Source organism: Rattus norvegicus, chromosome 14 (genome assembly GCF_036323735.1).
Source record: "Rattus norvegicus strain BN/NHsdMcwi chromosome 14, GRCr8, whole genome shotgun sequence".
Lineage (NCBI taxonomy): Eukaryota > Metazoa > Chordata > Mammalia > Rodentia > Muridae > Rattus > Rattus norvegicus.
Window position 1 is genome coordinate 14,333,041 of NC_086032.1, and position 26,715 is coordinate 14,359,755.

The following is a 26,715-nucleotide window of genomic DNA, read 5'->3' on the forward strand; positions in this document are numbered from 1 at the left end:
TGGGATGGATCCCAAGGTAGGTAGTCTCTGAATGGCCTTTCCTTCAGCCTCTACTGCATTTTTCTCCCTGCTTTTCCTTTAGAAAGGAAGAATTCTAGGATAAACATTTTGAGATGGATTAGTGGCCCCATCCGTCAACGGAGAATCATGCCTATCCACTGATGCTTGTCTATTCAGGTTCTATCTCCCCTCTGTTGAATATTTAGCTACTGCCATCCACATTGTGTCCTGGATGTCTCTCCCATTTTCCTATCTCTCTTTCATTCTTTCTTTTTCTTTAAAAATGGTCACACTTAACCCATTTGGAGCAGAAAATTATATACCCATTTGAATGATGGAAAATCTGCCATGTTGCCAGTGTGGGAGTCTGTCTTTACATGACCAGTTTAGGATTAAGAGGTAAAATGATATCTCTACCATTGGCAGAGCACAAACTCAGAAGCTTCGTGGTTGTTGTGATTGTGAGGAAATTTTAGGAACTTTGTCTTGAAGGTACAAACATTTCTGAATCCTTCACGAGGTGCTTTCTGACTGGAGACCTTAAAAGATGAGTGTTCAGACACCACCCACACTCGAGAAGCTGGCAATTCAGTCTCTGCTAAGAAATGAAGATGTGACCATGTCCTCTCTGGGAGAGCTGCCTGCTGTCCTCTTCCCAGCATTGTTCAAGGAGGCCTTCACTGGAAAACACATCAACCTCATGAAGGAAATGGTGGCAGCTTGGCCTTTTTCCTGTCTCCCTGTGGGTGCATTGATGAAGACACCTAACCTGGAAACTTTGCAGGCTGTGCTAGATGGAGTAGACATGCAACTGACAAGAAAGTTTCACCCCAGGTAAGGAATAATCAATTACTATAGAAGAGAGCACATGGACTATACGGTAGAGATTGTCAGGGCAGTTATCTTGGTTATATGTGGATCAGGAGATTCTGATAGCATCTTCATGCAGGAATACATGGTCCATGAAAGCTCTTTACTTGTCCTAAGGAGGCTGGATATGGATTATAATAGAATATGGACTAGAGTAAATATAGCCTCAGAGTAGAATGAGCATATCCCTGGCATTCCCCCAAACACTAATAAAGTGAATATGGAGAAATAAGGTTTACCTTAGTGAAAGAAAAGTAATTAAGTGGACAGAAGTCTGGGAAAGCATGTGGAGCAAGCCTGAGTCCAGTTTGGATATGAGGTGCCTTAAAAATATACATCTTAGCAGGGGGAAGTAATGAGTTTACATATATGTGGTAAAAGTTGATTCAGAGTATCATGACATTCATATGTTCTACCCACAGGAGAACAAAACTGCAGGTTCTCAACCTGAGAAATGTGCACCATGATTTCTGGAACATATGGGCTGGCAGCAGCTGTTCAGCAGAGAACTCAGAAGAAAAGCAAGTAGTGAAAGTCTTTCCCAGATATGCACTAAGGAAGCGTGTGAAGGTCATAGTTGAACTGTACATCTGGTCCTGCCTGGAGGAAGAAAAAACATGCTGGTTGAAGTGGGCCCAGCAGACAAAGGACTCCCTACATTTCTGCTGTACAAAGATGAAGGTCTGGAATCTACCAGTCTGTGTTATCAGAGGGATCCTGAAGGTTTTTGATCCACAGCATATCACAGAATTTGAACTGCATACTGAGTGGACTCTGTTAGAGCTGGCACATTTTGCTCCCTACTTTGGACAGATTAGAAATCTCTACAAAGCCTTCCTGAAGCCCCTGCAGAGGATCATGTTCTCCAATAGCAATGGAACAAGAGACAGAGAAGCCAAGTGTATCAAGAAATTTATATCTCAGTTCTCCAAATTCAATTGTCTGCAGCATCTCTGCATGTTCTGTGTCCATTTTCTTGAAGATCACATGAATCAAGTCCTAGGGTAAGTAAGAATGAAGAGCTGGGTCAGATACCAAAGCAAATTTGTCTCTCCTGTCTTAAAGATTAGTGGTTCATGCTGTCAGCAGTCACTAGGAACAAACATTCAGAGGCTAATGAGACTCGGGATTTTTATGTACTGTATTCATGTATACTGTTACACAAGGTAAATTTTACAAGTGAAATCAGTGTCTCAGATCAGCACTCATGAATGAGAGAATTGACTTGGAATTAAGAGTAATAGTAACAGTGGGCTTTAATTCTTCCAGGGATGATAGCCAGGATTTGGAGGACTTAGTAGCACAGTGTGAACCTGAACTATAATGCTCAAATCTGAGAAAACATACTTCTATCTTACCCCAGTTCCCATGGGTGAAATCTTTTGATCTCAAGTAGCACCGAGTGCATGGCACACAGGGTACAACTTTGGCTGTAAATGAGAGCAAGGGTGACTTCAGAGGGAAGGATAGAATTCAGACTCAGTGAGCACATAGCAAATATCAAGATGCTATCAGGACTTCCTTAGGATGGAAGTTTTTCTGTGACCTTTCTGGATTTATGAGTTGAACTGGTTTTCAGTTTGAGAGTGAAGCCAGTAGATGAACTGTGGGGTGGGCAGGACTGAACAATTTCCATCAGGAAGCATCCAAAATGATGTCCTTGATCATTTAGTTAAACTGACCTTGGGGCATCTGGTTCCTTCTACTACTCTGTACATTCCAGCCAAATGTCTACAACACCAATAGCCAGAACTAACCCCCTGTTCTATCCCTAGGTGCCTGATGACTCCCTTGGAGACCCTTTCAATCACTTACTACCTAATTTCACAGAAAGACTTGGATTCCCTATCCCGAAGTCAAATCCTATTTCAGCTAAAACATTTGGATTTGAGAGGAGTGGTCTTATATGATTTGGATATTATGCCTCTGAGAGGTCTCCTAGAGAAATTTGCAGACACTCTTGAGACTCTGGATTTGCAGTGGTGTAGGATGACGGACTCCCAGCTTTATGCCCTCCTACCTGCCCTCAGACATTTTTCTCATCTCACCAAGGACCACATCTACAGCAATAACATCTCCATGCACATTCTGAAAGACCTTTTGCAGCACACCATCAACTGGAGCAGCATCAATGTGGAACAATACCCTGCCCCTCTGGAGTGCTATGATGACTCGGCTCAAGTTTCTGTAGAAAGATTTGCCCTACTTTGTACTGAGCTCATGGATACACTCAGGGCAATAAGGCAGCCCAAGAGCATCTCCTTTGCTACAGATACCTGCCAAAGATGTGGTAAGCTCTGTGTCTCTCACAATGCGTCCAGACTTTTTTTTGCTGGCAGTAAATTGGGAAATAGGACTCCCGTATTTGAATAAACAACAGGCTTAAGACACATCTCTCATCTGGGTCCTAAGAGGCTACAGATTCTGACACTGCTCAGATGGTTGAAAATAAAATGATGTACAGTGACTGGAATCTTGAAGGCTAAGCTGGACATGGGGAACAGACAAATATATTGTGGAAAGAAAGGCCTTGTCACATCAGAAACACAGTTTGGCATTTTTATACAGCTTCCGCCCAGACAGGATGCTTTATTGTGTAATTATTCAACTGGATGTTTCTCTCTGAGGTCTTTGATTGTTACCAACCTTGCTACCAGGTTAGGGTCTGGAAGGTTGAGTGGGTCCCGAAAAGAAAGACACTAGTATTACATGAGTGCAGCAAAGTTCAGGGTGAAATTGGCATGTATAAAATAAGGTTTTGTTGACACTTCTTTCCCTTGTCCTTTTCCTCATCTTCATTTACAACCCTCTTGTGTGGCTGATCAGTTATGTGCAGTAAGCATTTAAACTAAAGTGAGCAACATAGACACAGCTCCAATGAAGTGGGATTAAATGGATTAGAGACGATGAAAATACAGTACATTTAGACCAGAGGCACTTTGAACCCATCAGAGATGCCCGAAGGAAGAAGACAACCCAGGGCAAAGTAAACAGGCTTTCCAGACTTGATCTTTATGTCATGTCTCCATGAGATTACTACTGGGAACCCTTACATACAACGTTTATGCCACTTGTCTCTGGAACTTTATTCCTGTGAACTCTCAAATTCTACATAGTACCCAAACTTTATGTAAAGTTGTCCAATAATATGCAGGTCACTGTACTATAAAGCATTTACTTTACAAAGAATGCTATTCTAAATCTTGAGTTGTAACAAAAAGGAAATATCATCCTCAGTCTAGTCATTATAATTCCTTACTGTATAGTGAACTATCAATAAAATAATTTATTGTAGAATATTTGTGAAACACATAGATCATCAGTTCCCTATTTAAATATCATTGTGATTGTCTGAATTGAATAATGGCTCTAAATTTAAGGACTCAATAAAAAATGCCCTCTGGAGAGAAGTCAAAATAAAAGCATCGATGCCAGGAATATCACATTTCACACTCTAGGGAAGGTGAATAATGTTTTCATTTCCCATGAAGAACATGTGGACATCAATGCTAAGGTACACAAGAAGAGAAAAAAAAACAAAATAGAACAAGAAATTTCTCTCAGGCTCCTTCTTTCTCTCTTAACCTACAACCTGTCCTTCTGTCTGCATATCCAGTTCACTGGCCTTATTCCTTGGGACCAGTGAACTCACCTAAGATTGACCTAGAGTAAACATGCTTTCATATTCTTAAAACAAATGACCTATAGTTCGAGAGAGATTGCTCACAGGTTAAGAGTACATGCTAGTGTTGCAGAGGACCAAAGATTGATTTCTGTTGTTATAATCAGGTAGCTCTCAAATGAAACTCAGGCTTCAGGTGATAAAACCCTCTTTTTTGGTCCTTGTAGTTACCAAATTCACATGCACAAAACTTAATAATACACAGGCAAATATATGCCTACCTGAAGTCTTTAAATAAAAATAAATCAATTCCACAAAGAAATAAAAAAATGGCCTACTAATTAAAATGGGTATGGTGATGTAGAGTTCTGTGAAGAGAGCATGTGGAGTTTCAGGTGTGTCTGTTGAGCTCAATTGGTGAACAATAGGCTGCTTTGCTCTGGTATCCAGTGTTTGACCTCCTGCATCAAGAGTGAGTGAGGGGAAATTAGGAGTTTGTCAATATACATCATTGATTTCTGCATTAATTGCATGTATATTTGTGTTCTATTTGAATGCTTTCATGACCGAAAAAGGCATCAGAACCCGAAGATGGTTTGAGCTGCCAGATGGTTATCCAGAATTGAACTCAGGTTGTCTGATAGGTCAACGAGGAATCTTAATTACTGAGCCATGATCCCTCGATGCCCATATTTGACACTGGAAATAGTACTCCTGGAAACATAATCACAAGAAAACTGGTGGTTTTTTGTTTTGTTTTGTTTTGTTTTGTTTTGTTTGTTTTTGCATAAAAGCTTACCAGTTCAGCATTCTTTAATTTGTTGCCTTTCAGATGTTTTGTGCACATGAGTATGTTGATGACTTACAAATTGGTTTATTTTTTAAGATAATCACTAAGTAGATCTGCTAAACCAATACCAATGTCCTGAGTCATTCCATGAAATGTCTGGATGTGCTTTACTTCATATAGTGTTTGTCTATCCATTCATTGGATTTGTGAACCGCATTAAAAAGGGTTGAATAATACATAACAGTTATCTCAGCACCCTACAGGTTGAGCCTTCAGAGCAGAAATTCAATATCACTCTATCTACTTATTTCAATACCTAATATAACATTCAAGAAACTTCTCCTTGACAGGCAGCTAGAGTTCCTCCGCACTTTCCTTCTCATCTCTCTTGACTTTGTCTTATCCCTGCTCTGGAATAGAACAAAAGCTGTGCAACGGCCGACACCTCTGTCTCCTGCGCAGGATACGTGTCGACCCGGAGATCCCCATAATAGATCTCCGTAATAAACCTTGCCTTTGCTTATTACATCCAAAATGGTCTCTCTGTGTCTGGGGTCCGCGATTTCCCGCGACTTTAGAAAGGGTCTCTCTACGGGGATCTTTTATTTGGGGGCTCGTCCCTGATGTTCGAGACTACCCCAGACTCTGAAGACCCCTTGGAGCAACTGTTACAGATCTTCTTTACCACTGAGGAAAGACAGAATCCTACTAGAGGCCAGAAAAGAATGTTCCAGACATGGATGGAAGGCCCTCACTCCTGACTGTTGACTTCAATACCCCTGAAGGCTAAAAGACCTACAGGTGATATAGAAAGAAGTCTGGTCACAGCTGGCAGCAGCCTATACCCCAGGGACCCTCGAGACATCTCATCAGTTCCAGGTCAGAGACTACAGCTACATATAACGACACGGAGCCCAGACACTCGAGCTATACTGGAAAGGACCGTACCTGGTGCTGCTGACCACCCTGACAGCCATCAATTCTCAGCCCTCACCAGCCGTGTACTAGCTGTTGGGGCTGAGAGCTGGGACCTAGAGGGAAACTCAGATCTTCAAAAAGCTCCCTAGACTTAATGTCATGTTTGCCCTGGGTTCTATCGAGATAGATGTGGGGATAGGCTTGATTTCTATTACAAATGATGTAACATTACATATGTTAGTACTCCTAACACTTCTTGGGACTGTGCCTCAGGGATCACAATCTGTATAAGTTTAGAAGTTCTAAAAGCTAGTCATGACCTTGGTGTGTAGGTTTAGATAGTGTCCAGATTGGAATCCTGATGCTAAAGACTTAGTAAAAAAAAGAGTTGAGAATTACTTAAGGCTATCTAGGTGCTGCAAGGGCAGCACAAGGACATCTGCTGTTGCCCTGCAATACAAGGCTTATAGAGAATTCAGACTGCCATTGACTCAGATATAAAAAGAGGGAAGGACTTTTTAGCTGACCTCCAAGAATACCTAACCTCCCTTTCAGAGGTAGTCCTTCAAAATAGGAAAAGATTAGACCTGATATTCCTTAAAGAAAGAGTCTGTGTGCTACACTGAAAGAAGAATGTTGCTTCTATGCAGACCATTCAGGAGTAATTAAAGACTCCATGAATAAACTTAGAGAAAGGTTAGACAAAAGACAGACAGAGAAGCACGTCAGGGATGGTTCGAGAGCTGGTTTAGTAGATCTCCTTGGATGACTACTCTGATATCTTCCCTTATGGGACCCTTCTTTGTTTTCCATCTGCTTCTGATTATACGTCCATGTGTGTTAAAAAAAAAACTACTTAATAGGCTTGACTCCTACAAAAAGATAGAGACGCTAAAAAAGCTGTGCAACATAAGTAAATAAAAGTCAAAATAATAAAAATTTGAAAGATGTTTTATAGTATAATCTTTAAGCATATATTGATAACAGAGGAGAACAAAAAATGTACAGAGGACAGAAGATAAGAATCTAAAATAAATATAACCTTCCCTAGTTATGTCTGTAGGGTCATGTCTGAAAGAAACTACATTCATCGTACATTATACATATACTAATTATCTTTTCTAAGTGCATACTAACCATACCCACCAAGCTTAACAACAATCCTCACAAGTTTTCTTGGAGCAAAACAATTGGATGGTTCGTTATTTTTTAATATTATTAAAAGTGTTCCCTGAAAATATAAGTTGATAACTTGTTTCAAGGAGCAATTGTTACTATTGAGGTTCAGTGGACAAAGATTAAATGTTAAACATAGCGAACTCCCCATTCATCATTTTATTTGATTTTCATTAATTCATTTATTCACTTTACCACCTGATCACATCTTTTTTTTGCTTTACTCCCAGTCTTATCCTTTGACGATTTTCCCTCATTTCCTGCTCCCATTCTTCCCTGAGAAGGACAGGCACCCAGGCCACACCCAGACTAGGTATCATACTGCTCTGTCACACAAAGTTGCATGAGGACTAAATGAATCCTCTCCCACTGAGGCCAAACAAGGCACACCAGCTAGGGGAAAAGTTTCCAAAGAAATGTAACAAAGTTCAATAAGAGACAACCCCTGTTCATGCTTGCAAGTGTTGAGGGGCATGGTATAGACAGGGACTTCTTAGCCTAGACCTGGTTGATAACACACAAGCCAAGCACCATTTTTATTGTGTGTCAGTCCTGCCCTTTGCTGGACAAGTGATTGACATCTGTCACAGGATTTCTTCAAAGCCTTAAGTTTGCCCAGTTTCTGCACTCCCAGCCAGGAAGAATCATTGTACAAAACATGGATTTTCTGAAGCAGAAAAATAATAGTCCATTGATAGCTGCATTCTATAGAATTGAGAAGCTCTTATGGAGGCTGAGTCATCCAAGGGGAAGAAGGCATTGTGCTCATGCAGTTAAACTGATCAATGCAGCATTGACAAGCTTGATGTGACTGATGCCATGAGGAACAGATGCAACTGTGTAACCTTCAGCAGTTCTTGACCTGGAGTCCCACAAGAAAAGAGAATTACACATCGGACATCAAGGTTAAATGGGAGTATTAACAAACCCTCCTGGAGAAGGAAGAAAAGAAAAATCAGACTCACTGGAGACCATGTCCTAAGCTGTCAGGAGTAGCCATAATGTGAGGACAGCTACACAAATTTAGAGCTACTGAAACTCAAAGGTGTGTTTTGCAAAAACCTCAGGAAAACTTGAGCTGTTCTTTACCTTCGCTGCATGCAATCTTTCTTTGTTCTGCTCCCAGACTCTTTGTATGGGGAGGAGTGGTAAATACATGTTCCTTTTCAATCGTCCCAGGAAAGACAAAAACAAAATTATTCTCAAGAATAGGCAAACATCACCATTTTTGTGCCTTTTTCAAAGGTTTTGAGCAAAATGTAAATTTTCATTAAATTGACAAGGTAGGATAGGATTGTTAAACATTGATGTCAGACCAGATAACATACCTCCTTAAGGGAGGAAGGACTGACAGAGAAGCAAATGACAGGCAAATGCTGTGGGAGGGGACCTCCGTCCCTTTCTTCAAAATTGAGCATAAAACATATTTACCAAGAGGGAGTACCTGGACTCCACAGGAGAAAAGGCGAAACAACTCAACTGTGAATCCACCATTACTTGTACTAAGAAATTTACAAACAGTACTATAGGAATGAATGCATAATCAGTGGTTTGGGCAGGTGTGTAGAGGAGGTATATTCCTAATCATAGAGGTAAGGTAATTCTCAATTTTAGAGTCAACAAAATTGTCTGTTCTCATCAACTAAACAGGTGTAAACCTGAGTTCTCTCAACTCTCATTCGAAGGACAAGTACACCTTCACAGTTGTGCACATCTGCATGCCTACTCCTAAAATCTTTTGAACCCTTTTTAGAGTGTCCACAGGAGTCTCTATACCACAGCAACTCTTCTCCCAGAGCCTGTGCTGCTAAGGGAGTGTCACATGACTTAATCTCCCAATCACAGACACCAGAGGGACTGATTCTTAGAGGGACATAAGGAATTGATGACTGTAGCCTCTATAGAGATATGTGCTGCACCATCGTCAAGTCTAATAATGGAGTAATTGATCATGGACTGAAATACAAATAGCAATTTTTCAATTCTGCACAAACAGAAAGTTTGTGTTACAGTTTGTTTTTGTTGTTGTTTTGTTATATATATATATATATATATATATATATATATATAATCTAGAAGACGAAGGAAGATGAGTTACAAGAAAAAGCAACATTACCTTCGGAAAGTCTTCATTTTATTAAAGATATTACTAAACAAGTGTCTACCCCAATCCCTCCTTCTTTCTGCAATATTTTATGTCAGAGATAATGAACTATAAGATGATGCTTAGTTTAGAGTTTGAACCATCTGTGAAGGTATGCATATGATGCTGCCTTTAGCTTCGGAGATCCGAATTCCTGTTCTCAAGTTAGTGAAACATTTAGAAGTCTGAGGAGCTATGGCCTGGCTGGGGGAGGGTTGCCACTAGGAATATATTTTAATTTCAAAAAAAAAGAAGAAAGAAATGGTGGTGTGTATGTGGAGACCACCCTTTGGTTAATAACATTGTCTACACTTTCAGAGGACTTGGCTCAATTTGCATCACTAGAAATAGTATATGATCCAGCATTTCACTTCTGGGCATGAACACAGAGGATTGAATACCCGACTACAGAGGTGCTCTACATCCCAATGTTTATTGCTGCTCTCTTCACTATAGCACCAAATTACACTCCAACTATTTATATATCAACATATGGTAAAAGAAAGTTTGATATGAAGACAAAATTGAATAGTATTCAGCTCTAAAGAAGAATTAAGTTCTAAAATATGCAGAAAATGCAGAGAAATGGAAGGACCAACACTAAGAGAGATCACCCAATGTCATAAAGAAAGAAAAATGCAGATTCTCTTTCATAGGTGGAATCTCCCCAAACATGTAAATGACTAGTCATGTAGATACAGTCTAATCAGTAGAAACGAGGACAAAAGGACTAAATATTTGGGGATTAGGAAAGACAGAATGGCGTTGATTGACATAAGTTGTGAAAGAGGATCTACATCCAATGATTCTTCTCATTCAATTCTGTCATGGGATTTTCAGGTTGGGTGGTAGAAAAGTGCACTAGGTCAAATTCCCTACTGAGAGTACAGAATCAGTTATGGATCTGTACACAGCAGAATGTCTGTTCTTAATGTGTAGAAATTTATGAAGATGTCTTGACTTTGAGACTTCTTGACTTTGGTATTTGGATTTATCAGCACTTTTCTTATAGTAAATGATATAATATTTTATTTTTGGGAATATAGTTACATCTCTCTCTTCCTTTTTTTTACTCCTTCTTAACTTTCCTGTTCTACCCTCACAACACACACACACACACACACACAAACACACACACACACACACACACACACACACAAACAATTACAGCAGTTCTTAATATTAAAAATAGTTTCCTAAGAATAAGCCTCAATTTATACAACCTTCACCCCTCCGCACTGGACTAGAAATATGGTTTCAATCGAACACCACCCAAATTGTTCATTCAAATCCACAATTAGCTGTGACCTGAAGGCCTCCCCTATAAAATATTTTTATTGGATATTTTTAGTTTACATTTCAAGTTGAATACTGTTACACAGTTTCTTGTCCATAAACACACTATACCATCCCTACATACCCTTCCTCTATGAGGGTATTTCCCCACCCAAGGTTAGGTTTTAACAGTAATTTGATAGTTATTAATTGTAATATAAATGTCTGATATACACTATATTTAATATGGGACTCCAATAGAGTCCTGAACCACAAGGTGAGAGCCAATGATTTAGTGGATTGACAGAAGAAAATTTGGCAGCAGATATTAGTCATTTTAACCTCATTAAAATTTCATTATGTGATTCTAAAAGTTCTTCCCCAGAAGGGATTTCTGTCTGCACAGGAGATTTAGTCAGACTCTCCCTTATGACCCTCAGGCAAGAATGGTCACACAAGAGATCAAGAACCAGTGCTCCTGTTTGGCATTTCTTGCCTGATAACTGTGGATATTACTGGAAGTGTTGTTCTGGGTCTGTGATCACCAAATGCTCAGTCAACTCATTATCTCCTGTCCTGATAAGTTATTTAATTGGCTTATGGCTCACAGCTGACATTTTAGGTCAATCAGGTCTCAGACTCTTAGCCTTAGCACCTCTCCTAACAATTACTGTCATCAGAAACCTCACAAGAATCACCTTAAGAAGGAGTTTGATTTAGCCAACTGTTCTCGGGATGCTCTCCAGCATGGTATTGTGGGAAACAGGGGAGAGACCTGGTAACAGTGCATCCAAACAGGAAGCAGAGATAGATAAATGTAGTGCTCAGCTTCATTTTTCTTTTTAATTCGTGACTGGACTCTACAACATTAGATGATGCCACTCCCATTATAGTAAGTTCACATTCCTGCTCAGGCACAGGTTTTCAGAAACAATCACATGTGAGTTTGCATAGCAATTCTAAATCCCATCAACCAATTTAGCCATGACACTGAACTTAAACACCAAAAGTAGACCAGTGGATGTTGTGATTGGCATTGCGAGGATGTGTAAAGTTTTTCCAAAACTAAATGTCAATTAGGAAGGCTCTAATCACCTAACAGAGAGGCCTCTGGGAATTCAGGAGACTTAGTTTATGGATTGAGTTAAAGTTTGAAAGTTTGTAAGTTTGAATACTACATACTAAAAAGTACAACTTGCTCTCACCTGTGGGTATTCCATTCCCTGACTTTCAAGGGTCTTGAGATATCAACTACTTGGAAATATTTTATGGCTTTCATCACAGTCTTGCATCTTTCCTCCACGTTCACTGAAAACACCTAGTATTCTACTCTGGGTCTTAAGAAAAATTAAGGGGTTTGGGGTTGGTGGAGCACACCTTGAATACCAGCATCCTGAGACAGACAGGCAGGCAGAGCTCTGATAGTTGTAGACCTAGCTGGTCTGCAGATTTCATGGATGGGCAAATCTACACAGAGACACTGTATCAAATCCCAAAACAACAAACCATTGCAACAACAAAAGAAAAAATTATATAATGGTTAACATTGTCACCTTGGTTTGCTTTAGACCCCTCAAGGAAACATGCCTGACAGAGTTGTGTAAAGAGCCATTGGACAGATGCTATACTTGGAATAATGAGGTGGTCTTTCATAGAATAAGATCATGGCCCCATATGCTAGCGTAATAAGAGAATAAGAAAGAGGGTGCAAACTGATTATGACCCTTGCTTTTCACTTCTCCCTGCTTATGAACACATGCTGACCAGTTGCCTTACTCTTGCCGCTTTGTTATCCTTACAGTGATGAACAGTATTCCCTTAAAATGTGAGTCAAGGAACACCTTTTACATGTAAACTGATTCTTTAAATATATTTCATCACAGCAAGTATTATTGCCCATACTAGGGATGAGGCAGATTAATTAGAGTTTCTTAAGAGTAGTTAAAGGAAAGTTACTTTCTCTTGGGCATAGAATATGGTCTGGTTTGGACCTCTGACTCTGGGGTAGCCCTGTTATTGCAATCTGTATCAAAGTTAAGAAGATTCCTTTACATTATCCCTCTATCTTACCAGTTAATTAAACTGGACCTGTCAATCACTTTACCAAGAATACCATGCCTAAAGAGAGCTGCTTTACCTGAGGATTCTCAAAGATGGGAGGTGTGATTAACCCCTTAATGAGATGATGTTCTTACATTCCCCTTTCACTACCAATTGCTTAGTTCTCTGCACTGCCAAATCAGTCTGTTCCCTGAGTTCTAACTCAAAGTGGTAAATTTTCCCCACCAAATCCTGTGTAAATTCTCAATGTGCTTGCTGAGATTCTGTGGACATTTTGCCTTTGTCGCGCCGAACCTCGACCAGCACGGAAGACACGACCAGAGGAGATCTTCTTCAAGAAGTTTATTCAGGAACCTTGATACAATCTTCTACTACTACCCCGGGGAACACCCTACATTAGCTTAAGTACCCAACGCCAAACAACCCCAATGTGCCACGTGGGGCATGCAGATAGGCTGTCACTATACAGAAGCTAGCAGGCCAGGCAGGCATAGCCAAGTAAGGACTTGTTTACTACAAGGAGCGCTTACCCTTGGGAGGGTGGAAGGCAGAAACCAGCGCCATCTTTGAGGCGCAGCATGTCGCAGCTCCCTAAATGCCTTTCCCTTCTATAGACCCCCATCTGTCTTTTTCTACTGTATGTGCAGACCTCCATTGCTGACCCTTACTATACAGACATGACTCTCACTCCTTATCTCCTTCCTCACCTGGTACCTTTTGTTATATACAGCTCACCTGTCTTCCTCTGAGATTCCTATAAGATGATACAAGTGCTTCCTTCAGAATTTCTTCACACATTCATTTTAATGTACTTCCGCTCAGTGAGAAGGGCTGTGAAGGAATTCCTGGGAAGGTGCTCAGTTTCCAGAGGCTGGCTGACTGGCATTCAATGACATGGGGAAGATGGAATGCCTCAGGCAAGAGACCGGACATTGCTCTCTTGGAGAAGCTTTAGTGCATTAAATAATTCTACCTTGTCTCTCCCCACATGTCCCACTGAACAACTTGTCACTAACAATTAAAACAGAATCTAGTGCACTAAAAGATGTTTTCAAACTTTATAATGTATTAAAGTTAAGTTCCCAATTACCATCAATCAAAGGGATTTAGAATGTTTTCAGATGCCATCTGAGACAAGTATGAGAGTGCTCAGCTTTGTTAAAACCACTGACTAACGTTTCCATCAATGTAAATATTTTAATTTTTTACCAATATATCTAAGAACTGCTTTAAATTAAAACATTTGAGTTATTACTGTAAGAAATTCATGAAACTGCTTCCATATTTTAAGATCATATTGTTTCCCAAATTTCTTTCTTTTCCCATTCATCTCTCGTGTAAAGGAGCATTTCTGTAGTATTTGACTTAATTTTCTATCTAGTCACTTTTGTGAGGGTATTTATCAGCTGAAGCAGCTCTCTCATAGAGGTTGGAGTGTCTTTTATTTATACTCTGAATTCTTTTGTGAATAGAGATACTTTGAGCTCCTCCTGTCCAAAATGATTCCCCGAAATTGGCATTAGTAGTCATAGAGCTCTAGCTAGGACATTAAATTCTATATTGAAGAGATAGGGAGAGAGTTGACTTCCCTGTCTTGTCCCTGGTTTTAGTCAAATTTCTTTACCTTTCTTTCCATTGAATTTGAGGTTAGTTGTCAGCTTACTGTATATTGACTTTACTGTCTTTACGTTTATGCCTTTATTTCTGGTCTACAAAACACTTTTATCATGAAGGGGTACTAGATTTTGTCAAAACGAATTTCAGCATCTAATGAGATGACCATTTGGACTTTTCTATTTGTTTGTATATATGGTGTAGTATACTGCTGTATTTTTCTATGTTGAACCATCACTGCATCCCTGGGAAGAAGCATACTGTATCAAGATAGATTATGTTCTTGATGTGTTCTTGTAGTTAAATTCTCAGCATTGTATATAGAATTTTGTATCAATGTTGAAATGGAAAATTAGACTGAAACTCTATCTATTTTTTGAGTCACACTTCTGTGGTCTGTGCATTTGCATGACTGTGGGCTCAAAAAATAAATAGAAAAAAAAATAGGAAAACAGATAGTCAGAGGGTGTCCTAATACAAATGCCTAGTACTTTTCAGTCTTCCAGGCTGGAGATCTCAAACTAGAACCCAGAGGAAATTAGGCTCTCACTCACTAATTGAACTCGACAGAAAAACCTGAAAGTCCACATACTCTTTTCCTTGTATGAGAAATAATATTGAGACACACAAAATTCAAGCAAGCAGACTTTACTCAACATCTTCACTCCAAATTATTAGTTTACTTTTTAAGACTTTGTTAAATCGAGGGTTTATTCCAAGACTTTCTCAAATAAGTGTGTATACATATAGTCTGCATATTGTGAATGTTAAAGGTGGGATCCACAGAGGCTTGAAAAAGTGCTTACCTCCTGAAACCTGAGTTATAGCTGAGAGCCACCTGATGGTATTACTTTTGAAAAAAAATCTTTGATGACCTTTTAAAGCAATGTGTGCTCTGAAAACAAGAATCATCTCTTTTAGTCTATGACTTCCTCTGGCTGTTTGTTCATTTGCTTCTTTGTTTATCTGATGAGTATTAAGGGAGTTTATTGTGAGCAAGGAGCAGCAGGTTCACTGGTTCAAAGCAACAAGGCCTGTGTAATGACACGTAGTCAGGAAGCCAGGGTGATGAGGGGGAAGAGAAAAAGAGTGTGAGAAACAGAGGTTGTTTGTATCACTTTTCTGTATGACCGGCCACCTAAATTTCCATATGTGAACCACCTTAGCTGATGACTTTATCCACCTGCCCAAGATTTTGAATCCGTACATGCCTGGCACTAAATTGTTCATTTTTACCCTCTCCAGATAGTATCTGTTACAGAATCCTTAAATTTAGATACTTTATTCAAATATGACAACATTAATGACATCTAAAAAAGACCACATGCTCTAGTTATTCACTGAATATTTCAGTGAAGAACAAAAAGTTGAAAAGTAAACTACAAAGACTCTAGGTACTCTGTCCAGACTACAGATCGTGAAAATGGCCAAGTTGTGTTTCTGACTCCACAAGGCCCCTGTTTCCATGGTCCATCAGACCGTTTCCTTTGTCAAGCTTAGCTTCCAAGATCCCAGTTTCTGTACATGATTTTTGTTTTCACCCATCTAAGCAGTGTCTGAAATCATAATCAGTGAGCACCCCAGGTTAGAGTTGTGTCAGAATCCTGTCATTTATTCATACCTAGTAGTCCGGTACCCATGTTTACAGCTGGCAACTACAAGTTCTGTTCTCCCGTCCATAGACACACTGCTTACCACATTTGTGGCACATATTTGTAGCAAAAGGAATGCTCTTGAGCTGCCTTATTGTCCCAAGTGTATCCATGAGCTCCTGACAAAGTTGGGCAAACCTTTCTCTACAGACATGAGCTAACTCATCATAGCACTCCAGAGGGGCAGGTTATTGTTCCACATTGATCTTACCCCAGTTGGCAGTGATGCAAAAAGTCCTTTAGGATGGCCATGGAGAAGTCATTGTTGTAGAAGTTGATCTTGACGAGCTGAGAGCATCGTGTGAGGGCAGGTAGGAGGGCATTGAGCTGGTAGTCTTTCATTCTACACCCCTGCAAATCCAGAGTCTGAAGATTATCTGCCACTTTCTCCATGAGACTTCTAAGAGGCATAATATCCAGAGCACTCAAGGTCACACTGCTCATCTCCAGATGTTTTAGGTGAAAGAGACTCTGACAGCAGGAGAAGGAATCCAAGTCTTTCTGTGAAATTCGGTAGTGCATCATGGAGAGTTTCACCAAGGGTGTCATCAGGCTCCTAGAAATAAAGAAGACAAGAATGTTAGCTCTTGTAAATGGTGATGGGTTTTGTGGGGTGGGGTTTATGAAATCAAAGAAGGGACCAGGTGGCCAAATGATCAAAGATATTATGTAAGACGTTTCCTTTTAAAATCAGTCCATTCACACCCACAGCTGATCTGTTGCTCTCAGTTTCAAGCAGAGAAGCAATTTATCTTACAGGACCATGCTATAAGAGGAAAAAGTTCTATGCTAAAAGATTCCTGACAGTATCTAGGGAAATTATTTGTAGACTTACTCTTAGATGCATTCCATCCTAGGCTCTGAACACGAGATTTAGTCTTCCTTTCCTCATGCCCCAGTCACTCAGTCCTATGCCACTCAAAACCCTTCACTCATTGGAATTTAGGGAAAGATAGAAGGCTGTTCCCACAGAACCCCATAGAGAGCTCCCTTCCTTACTTTGCTGCTGAGTCCTGCCACTCTTAACTACATGCTCATTTTCCCTTTCTCTTTCTGGGTTGTTGGTTACCTACAATTCCAAAAAGAATTACAAACCCGCCTGACCAGATCTGAACTATTGCATAACTTCCTTCAATCCTCTACTTCAGAAGAACTCATTTGTGACTTTGAATCATTACACACAACTTCCGTAGTCTAAAGACTCCCAAAATGTTTGTTCCTACTGACTGACTTAAAAACAACCTGCACTATTAAACCTGAAAATAGAAGAGGAAAGTTTGCTCTGCTAGGTAACCCAGCCCTCCATCCTTGCTTACCTGAAGACCTGATTCATGTGGTCTCTAAGAAAATGGACGCCACTCAAGGAGAGATGCTGGAGACAATTGAATTTCAAGAACATAGAAATGAAACCCTTGACACACTTGTCCTCTCTCTCTCCTGTTCTATTGGCAATCTTGAATACATTCTTGTAGAGGGGTGCCAGGAGCAGTTTGCAAAGATTTCTCATTTGCCCAAAGAAGGGAGCAAAATGGGCCAGCTGGAAGACATTCCACTCAGTGTTCAGTTCCAATTGCTCAATGTGCTCTGGGTGAAAGACATTCAATATCTCTCTGATAAAGTCCATAGGCATAGCCCAGATCTTCAGCTTCGTACAGCAGAAATGCAGGAAGCCCTTTCTCTGCTGGGCCCACTTCAAGAAGTATGCTTGTGCTTTCTCAAGATGGGGCATGAGGCACAACTCAGTTACCACCTTCAGTTTGTGCCTCAGTGCATATCGGGGAAGGACCTTCACTACCGGATTGTCATCCAAGGTCTCTGAAGAACAGCTGCCATCCTCTTCATCAGCCCATATGTTCCAGAAAGTGTAGTGCACATTCCTCAGGTCCAGAACCTGAAGTTTTCCCTTGCTTAGGGTGAAAAAGGTGAAATATTGGAAGACATGACAAGACCTTCAGTCAGTTTACACTACAGGACTCTAAACGCCATTCTCCCCTACCCTGCCATGGTGTAGGTTTTATGCAACAAGAGTACAATGTGCCCACACATTCTATGGAAGCTTTCCCTGAGCTAATTTGTATGCATGATCACTTTCTTTCCAACAAGCTACTCTTAATTTCTCCTTAGTCCCAAAATTAGTGGTTATGGGAATACCAGGGTTATGTGCATTCTACTGTGATGCTACGTCTATTCCAAGCCCTAATCCAGAGAAAACTCTCCTTACTCCAAGCAACCAATAGATTTCAAGCCTTCGGTATCAGAGTCTGAAGATCCCATCAGAAAACACTCTGCCAGGACCCATAATCTCTAAAGTCTAATTCCTGTGTTCCCTTCTATAGTATTTCGTTACTCCTTACCTGTGGTGAATATTTCTTGTCAGTCGCATATCTACACCTTCTAGGACAGCCTGCAAGGTTTCCAAGTTAGGTGTCTTCATCAATGCCCCAACAGGGAAACAGGGGAAAGGCCAAGTTGCCACCATTTCCTTCAAAAGTTTGTTATGGCTGCCCTCAAAGGCCTCCTTGAACAATGCTGGGAAGAGCACTGTAGGCAGCTCTTCCAGAGAGGACATGATCACAGCCTCATTTCTCATCAGAGTCTGCCTTGCCAGCTTCTGGAGTGTGGTTGTGCTCTGAACACTCATTATCTATGGGCTCTAGGAAGAAGTCTCCTGGGGAAGGAGTCAGAAAAGAATATAATTTCAAGACAAAGTTTATAAAAAGTTCTTCAGTATCATATCAACCTTTAAGCTTCTCACTTACTTCTCTGGCAATGGTAGAGTCAACAATTTACCTCTTTATCCTAAACTGGGAGTGGAAAGACAGACTCCCACAATGTTATTATGGGAGCCTTTCAATCACACAAATTGCACAGGATTTTCAGGTAAAAATGCTTTATGTATAACCTTCTCAAAAAATTTTGAAAAATTAACAGCACTTCTAACAAACCCATTGAACAAACAAAAGCCTACTGATGTAGATCACTATTGATTTGGAGAAATCAGGATGAAGTCAGTATATTTCTGAACATTTTAGGGTTTCCTTTTCTGGGAAGAGGACCATGTCCACATGTGAGTGACTCACAAGTAGAATTCCAGCTATTCAGAGTTAATTTAGAGCAAAGATACATGGTTGCCAGGTCTGCATTGTGAATCACAGACTATCATTTCAGCGAACAAAACATGAGAGAACACCTCACTCAGAATGATCTGCCTTTCACATTACCCAGAGCCACATGGTCACTTCTAAGAGAATTTGAACAACATAGAGAATCCTTTTCTCAAAACATTATATCAAGCACACTAATATGCAAGCTATAATAAAAATATACCTGAGATAAGGCTAAAACTTCATTTGGAATGAAACCCAAGGTCATCAATGTGTTCCTTTCACAAGATAGAAATGAAGATTTCTCTGCTATCCTGGAGTCTAAATTTCTCTTCATCAAACTCCATGGCCCAAGTGAAAATCATTACATACCAGTCTGAGAACTGCAGATAGGTCTCTGAGTCCCAGCCAAACCAGGCTATTTTCCAGGATGCAGGTCTCTGAGTGTGTTCTCTGGCTCCACTGAAACTTTAATGCACCTCCCTGCTCACCCCTCCCTATTGAAGCCACACCCTTCAACTGGGACCTGGATTTTGAGTTTGTGATTTAATCTCCACCCTTTTCCGTCTAGAGCAAACATCCAATCATTTCATTGATTGAATCAGAAGGGGTTGTGGCATACTCACCACTCATCACAAGCCCCTCCCTCTGCCCCCCATAAAAAAGTTTCTTGGCTAAGTACAAACATACACCTGTTCATTCACCATATAACACCATGTTTTTGATTTGTTCCTTCATTTGCTTAAGGTTTTCTTAGTTTTCAATGTGTCTCAGGGACTGGTTCATGCTCTGAAGACAAGGTTGTGCTAGAAGTCTAAGGTCTATCAATACTCATACCTCAGAATCCTTCTTATGCTGGGATTACTGTTCTGAATTACCATATCTGGCTGAATTTTATTCCTGGGACCTAAGTCATCTCCACTTTGCTTCAGCTCATGGTTTAATCTGCAGCCATTTAAAGACATAAAATAATTCAACGATATTCTTTTCCACCGGATTTGAAAGCAAGCACTGCATCAGAGAAAGGAATATGTACCGAAGCTCAAGGACTGAAGTGGATGCTCTCTCAATGAACTGCCACAGCAGCCACACAAAAGGTGGAACTGGACCATGGCTTGCTTCATAACTATTGTAGCCAGAATGCTGTGTCTGTAGTCAGATGTTAGGACGTCAAGCAGTTGGAGTCCTGTCTCCAATTCTCTGTGCAGCATACATGATGGGGCATGCTGCTAAGCTGAAAATTGAAAGTTGTAGGTAGGAGGCTCTATTAAATGTCATCTTCAGCCAAATTGTAAGCTGAAGAACAACAAGAGCCTGACAAAACTTGCCCTGTAAATGGACAAAAAAACAGAGAAAAAAGTAGGTTCTGAGGGAGATGCTGCCCTTGACACCCCAGGAAACAGAGATTTGAAGTAGGATCAGCCCAACAGACTTACTCAAGGGGATGATGCCTGGAGTAGGATATGGGCTATAGAGTTCCCTGACCCAGATCGAGAACCTGTCAGTCCTCTATTCCCATCACCTATAGGGTTGCTTGAGTTGGTCTGTGACTCCAGTTCCACCAAAATCTGAAACACACTTCTGACCTTCTTTGGCACCAGGCATGTGAGTGATGCCCATTCATATTTGTAGGCACAACACCCCTACACATAGAATAAACCTTCTTAAAACAGTACATCTATGTTGGGAATGTTGGAACACAAATTTAATTCCTCCACTCAGGAGTCGAAGGTTGACTGATTCAGTGAACTCAGGGCTAGACTTATCTGTGAAGCCTGTGGAGTGAGGATATGTCTTAAAATTAAACCAGAACCGGGCAAGAGGGCACTGAGGAGACAGAGGCAGGGGGATCATCCAGATCCAAGCCAAATCAGTTCACAGAGTGGCTTGCAAGATAATAGGGCTCTTAAAAAGAGATACCTATTCTCAGAACAAGAAAACAAACAAAGACTCAAACAAGGTATGGTTTACGCAGTGGTTCCTGTACAGGCCTTAACCCTAGCAATAGGGAGGTAGAAACAGGTGGACCTGAAAGGTCAAGGTCAGCCTGGTGTACACTGTGAGTTCAGGAACAACCTTAGCTTTTAAACAAACAAACACTGTATAAAACAAAACAAAACAAAAAACTGCAACAACAGAAAACATAAAACTCAAAAAACAAAAAAGAAAACAAAAAAAAAATTCCCCAATGGACAAAGCAAACAAAATTTCTAAATAAAAACCTTAAGAGAACATTACAGCTATTGAGTGTTTCAGACTAGAATTTCAATTGCTGCCATGCCTGAATTCACTAATGAGAACCACAGGTATACTGAAAGAAACTAGTTCAGGTTCTAGTTCTCCCTACACTACATGCAGGCTCCATTGCTGACACACCAAAACACAAATGAACTAAGACATTCATCATGGAGAGAACAGCAGCAGAGATGATCCAGGGTGGTGATGCAAGCTTCAAGGTACTGAGGAAGGAAGGCCCCAAAACTGAGTCTAGTCTAGACTACACAATGTAATTCTGTCTCATCTAAACATATAATTACAATCAGAGCTGGGTGTTAAATAGGCAGTTCAGTCACATGTCCTTGGACTTCATGAATGAAAATGACTGCAGTACAGAGTCCAAGCTCCTTGGGTCAAGAGAATAAGGGTTACTTCCAAAGCGTTAAGGATGTCTCCTGGGAGAAGGAAAGAGAAATCTATAGTGGAAAGAAAGATTTTCAGGATAAAAGGACCAAGGAAAAGGAGACTTTGAGCTGGGATGGGCTCACTAGCAGGTAATTAGGGAGCTTAAGGGCTACCTTAGACCTTGACAAGTTAACAGGAACCACAGTTATTAATGGAAGACACACAATTACATCTGGCCAGAGATAAAGATAGTGACTCTTTTTTAGGAAGCTGGAAAAAAATCAACCCTCACAGGGCATGGAGGATTTTTTTCTAAATTCCCAATGTTGGAGAAAGGAATTTCTTCAGGTGCAGGCTTTGGGCTTAATGAGACAGGATAGACCTGATGCAATTATATTCATAAAAGCTTTTCTCTAGAGCTTCTCTGTGATTGCCATATGTCCCTCTGAGAAGCTTGCCCAGGATGTGCTTGAGGAATTCCATGCAAGGGTGGAACACATTAGATACAGCTGGTTGGACAGCATGGTTTTATCAAGATTCAAGGACCCCTGTCCTGGTGACTTTGATCTTCTGTGCCATGATCTTCAGAATAGGAGGATGGAGAGCCTGACAGGTTACTTGTATTTTTGTTTGTTTGCTTGTTTGTTTCTTTATTTTTGTGATTCTGTTTTGGTTGAGTGTGCCCTCTGGACTTGTCTGAAACTGAGATCCTGTTGCTTGGTCCTGCTCTGTATGTGCTTGAAAAAACATTCTAGCCCACTTGCTAGTCTGGTGTTTTATAGATAGGGTCAATTTTGAATTTCATCTCCCAGAGATCCTCCTGCCTTTGCCTTCCTTTCCTACTGGGTGGATTTCTATGTGACCCAAGTCACCTGGCTGTGTTTTCATCATTTATTACCATCATTGTTCAGCAGGAAGTCATCTGGAGCCCTTAGTGTACTATTGAAAATACATGCACAATACCATAAAACAGCATTATAAAAGGACATGACAAACACCTTACACAATTATTTGTCTGGTCTGGAAGAAAGAGTTGAGCTTCATGCTTTACCATCTTCTACTAAGGCAGCATTCAGAAGGCTGAGGCAGGAGGATGACATGCATACATTTTGGCAAGGATTTCTATAGCTGCTGAAATGCCTTATTTTTATGTTCAGACTCCATTTTAGAGAACCTGATGTATGTGTGAACTCAGGTAAACTAACAACTGCATCGTTTTATAAATTTCAAAGTTGCACCTCAACAAAACCAAATCTCTAGGCTAATCCCCAACAAGACCAGCATTACCAGGTTATACCCTCAGCCAGACCAGTATCTATAGGTTATTCCTGTAACAAACCTACATCCTTTAGTTATAAGCCCACACCTTGTCTAAGAACCAAAAATGAAGAGGGCAACAGAAATTAAGTTTATGTTTGTCTCCCAGCAATGCCAATTATGATAAGGCCATAGTAGCTTTCCAATTAGATGCTTGCACACTTATCTCTGCTTGCTGCTTATTATAAAGCCTTGCCATGATAGAAAATTTGGGATCCCCCACCACGAAACTTTCCTATATGATGAAGGTGAGTTGGGAGGGTTGTGGAACTTGCTTTAATAGAGCAAAAATCCTGCTGTGAGTTGCATCAGATCAGATCATGTTGGTTTTGGGGGGAATCTCTAACATTTCCCTCCCACAACACTGTAAGTCAGGGAATAAAGTCCTTGCTTGGAATTCACAAATGAGTAGATTATATATCACCGCATGATCTAGACAGACGGCGACATCCATTTCTTTCCAGAACATGTGAGTGTGAGTACAGACTGAGAAATATGATGTCATCTTTGGCTATAATATAATGTGTTAGGCAAACCTATACTGTACTAAAGTTTTCAAAACAACTTATAAAGTGTGTCAGGGAGGGACATGTCATCCATGGTTTTAAGACAGTTGAAGTATGTTTTCAGAAGTGAAGGATTACTGGGAATGGAGAGATGCTCAGTGGTTGCCGGGTATCTTGAAATGCTCTAGGATTAGTTCAGGACTCTCATATTTACAGAACACCTAAATTCAATTGCACAGCACATCCCCCACCTGAGTTTGTCTTAAGCAAGCATGCTAGGCTGAATCTACATGAAATATTCCCTCATTTTTGGTAGTCCAGAGCAGCATCTCCGTCAGACACTCCTTTTTAATCTTTATCTTTGGATCCATTTAGAAATCGGCCAAAATGTAGTGTCCAGGCTGTTCCTGTATTAAGATATGACTGCAGATGGTCTTGAATTGATCCTCCAGCTTTCAGTTCTTGCACTGTGAGATTACAGATTTGGCTATCTTCCAAACTGCATGGAATGCTGGAGAGAGCTTGCCCTGTATGCTGCAAGGTTGTCTGCATATTGAGTACACACCCAGCACCCTAGGACAGTATTAATGGAATCAAGCTATGCTCCTGCCTACATCTCTTGAATAGGTGATGCTGTAGTTTATTGGAAAAGAATTCAATTCAGTCCTTGAGCACCAGAACATATGGGTATAGTGATTACAACATTAATCCAAGCAGGAAGAAAGATAGTGAGGCTCAATGATTGTTGAACTTAGAGTTCTAAAACAACCCTGGTTTCAAAATAGGACCCAGTACATTGCCGAATTCAAAACTAGGTAATAATTAAGGAAATGAGGGGGGAAAGCCACAAATTCCACGATATGTTGCTAATTAACATGTGAGATGTTTGATGGGTGGTCTAGTGTGGAGGAATTCTCACAGAGAGCTCTGATTCAATCAAGGAACTGGTTGGATGATGTTCCCTATAGAATTCAAAGGGTGGAGTTTAACCATCCAATCTAATTCCAGTTTGTGATTGGAGGGTGTGCTTGCAATAGGGAGGGTGAGCAGGGAGGTATATACAGGCTTCAGTGGAGCTAGAGAAAACATTCAGAGACCTGGAGCCTAGATAGCTGCCTGGTTTCCCTGGGACTCAGAGACCTCCTTGCAGTGTTCAGAACTGGTATGTAAATGGTTTCCTTTGAGTCATGCAGATTGATATATGCCTTTAGACCCTAAAATATGACAACACATTTTAATTTCTATCTCTTTAGATGAACTCAACAAAGTCCTTCGATTTAATTCCAAATCAAGTTTTAGCCTCATCTCTAACATCTATGTTAGCCTGTTGATTTCAATATTGTGGTAGATTTTTAAAGGAAGGTGATTCTATGTTATTCAAGCTCTCCTAGAAATGGCCATGTGGCTCTGGGTAGGCTGGATATCAAAACACTCCTGACTCAGCAGCCTCCTCAGGACTAAGTTTACTAGCATATTACTTCATATTTCCATTCTCACAAATGCTTGTTGTGTTTGTTTTGCTAAGACCCTGGCTCATACTGGAGACCTGGAGACCTTGTGTCTTTGATCCTCTTTAACTCACAATATCTAGAATTATACCTGTGATTTACTCAAATGTATTACCTAAGGCTTTGCTTTGCATCTCTTCAACATAACTTTGTTTTTGGACCCGGTCTGTTTTGGGACCCAGGAAAACCTGAAAATTTCAGAACCCACTGTTTTCATCCATAGATTAAGAGGAATTCAATTTTGATCCACAACAGGAGGTTTTTTGTTTCTTTTCTTGGTTGTTTGCTTATTTGATTATTTTATTTCTTGTTTGTTGGATGTTTGTATTTCATTATTTTCTCTTTTTCATCTTTATTAACTTGAGTATTTTTTATTTACATTTCAATTGTTATTCCCCTTTTCGGTTACTGGGCCAACATCACCCTAGCCCATCCCCCTCCCTTTCCATATGGTGTTCCTCTCCCCATCCTTCCCCCATTACCGCCCTCCCCACAACAACCACGTTCGGTGGGGCTTAGGTCTTGGCAGTACCAAGGGCTTCCCCTTCCACTGGTGCTCTTACTAGACTATTCATTGCTATGTATGCACTTGGAGTCCAGAGTCAGTCGATGTACAGTCTTTGGATAGTGGCTTAGTCCATGGACGCTCTGGTTGGTTGGCATTGTTGTTCATATGGGGCCTCAAGCCCGTTCAAGCTCTTTCAGTCCTTTCTAAGATTCCTTCAACAAGGGTCCCGTTCTCAGGTCTGTGGATTGCTGCTGGCATTTGCCTATGTATTTGTTATATTCTGGCTCTGTCTCTCAGGAGAGATCTATATCCGGTTGCTGTTAGCCTGCACTTTTTTGCTTCATCCATCTTATCTAGTTTGAGGCTGTATATGTATGGGCCATATGTGGGGCAGGCTCTGAATGGGTGTTCCTTCTCCCTCTGTTCCAAACTTTGCCTCTCTGTTCCCTCCTGAGGGTATTCTGTTTCCCCTTTTAAAGCAGTAGTGAAGCATTGGCTTCTTGAGTTTCATGTGTTCTGTGCATCTAGGCTAATTCTAGCATTTGGGCTAATAGCCACTTATCAATGAGTGCATACCATGTGTGTTTTTCTGTGATCTGGTTACCTCACTCAGGATGATATTTTCCAGTTTGATTAATTTGCCTATGAATTTTGTAAAGTCATTGTTTTTGATAGCTGTGTAGTATTCCATTGTGTAGATGTACCACATTTTCTGTATCCATTCCTCTATGAAGTGCATCTGGGTTCTTTCCAGCTCCTGGCTATTATAAATAAGGCTGTTATGAACATAGTGGAGCATGTGTCTTTGTTATATGTTAGGGCATCTTTTGGTTATATGCCCAAGAGAACTATAGCTGGGTCCTCAGGTAGTTCAATGTCCAGTTTTCTGAGGAACCTCCAGACTGATTTCCAGAATGGTTGTACCAGTCTGCAATCCCACCAACAATGGAAGAGTGTTCCTCTTTCTGCACATCTTCACCAGCATTTGCTGTCACCTGAGTTTTTGATCTTAGCCATTCTCACTGGTGT

The 26,715-nt window shown here is 40.5% G+C and overlaps 1 protein-coding gene and 1 pseudogene across 1 annotated transcript; one reads left to right on the top strand and one right to left on the bottom strand.

Annotated features, from left to right (window-relative positions):
- The first annotated feature begins 547 nt into the window (after positions 1 to 547).
- Pramel53l1 (PRAMEL 53 like 1) lies at positions 548 to 2,780 on the top strand. Its single transcript, XM_063273871.1, has 3 exons — positions 548 to 834; positions 1,293 to 1,404; positions 2,646 to 2,780. Exons 1-3 carry the CDS (start codon positions 548 to 550, stop codon positions 2,778 to 2,780), a joined length of 534 nt encoding a protein of 177 aa, XP_063129941.1.
- A 13,331-nt stretch (positions 2,781 to 16,111) lies between these two features.
- On the bottom strand, positions 16,112 to 18,762 carry Pramef8-ps1 (PRAME family member 8, pseudogene 1; annotated as a pseudogene).
- Between the last annotated feature and the right edge of the window lie 7,953 nt (positions 18,763 to 26,715).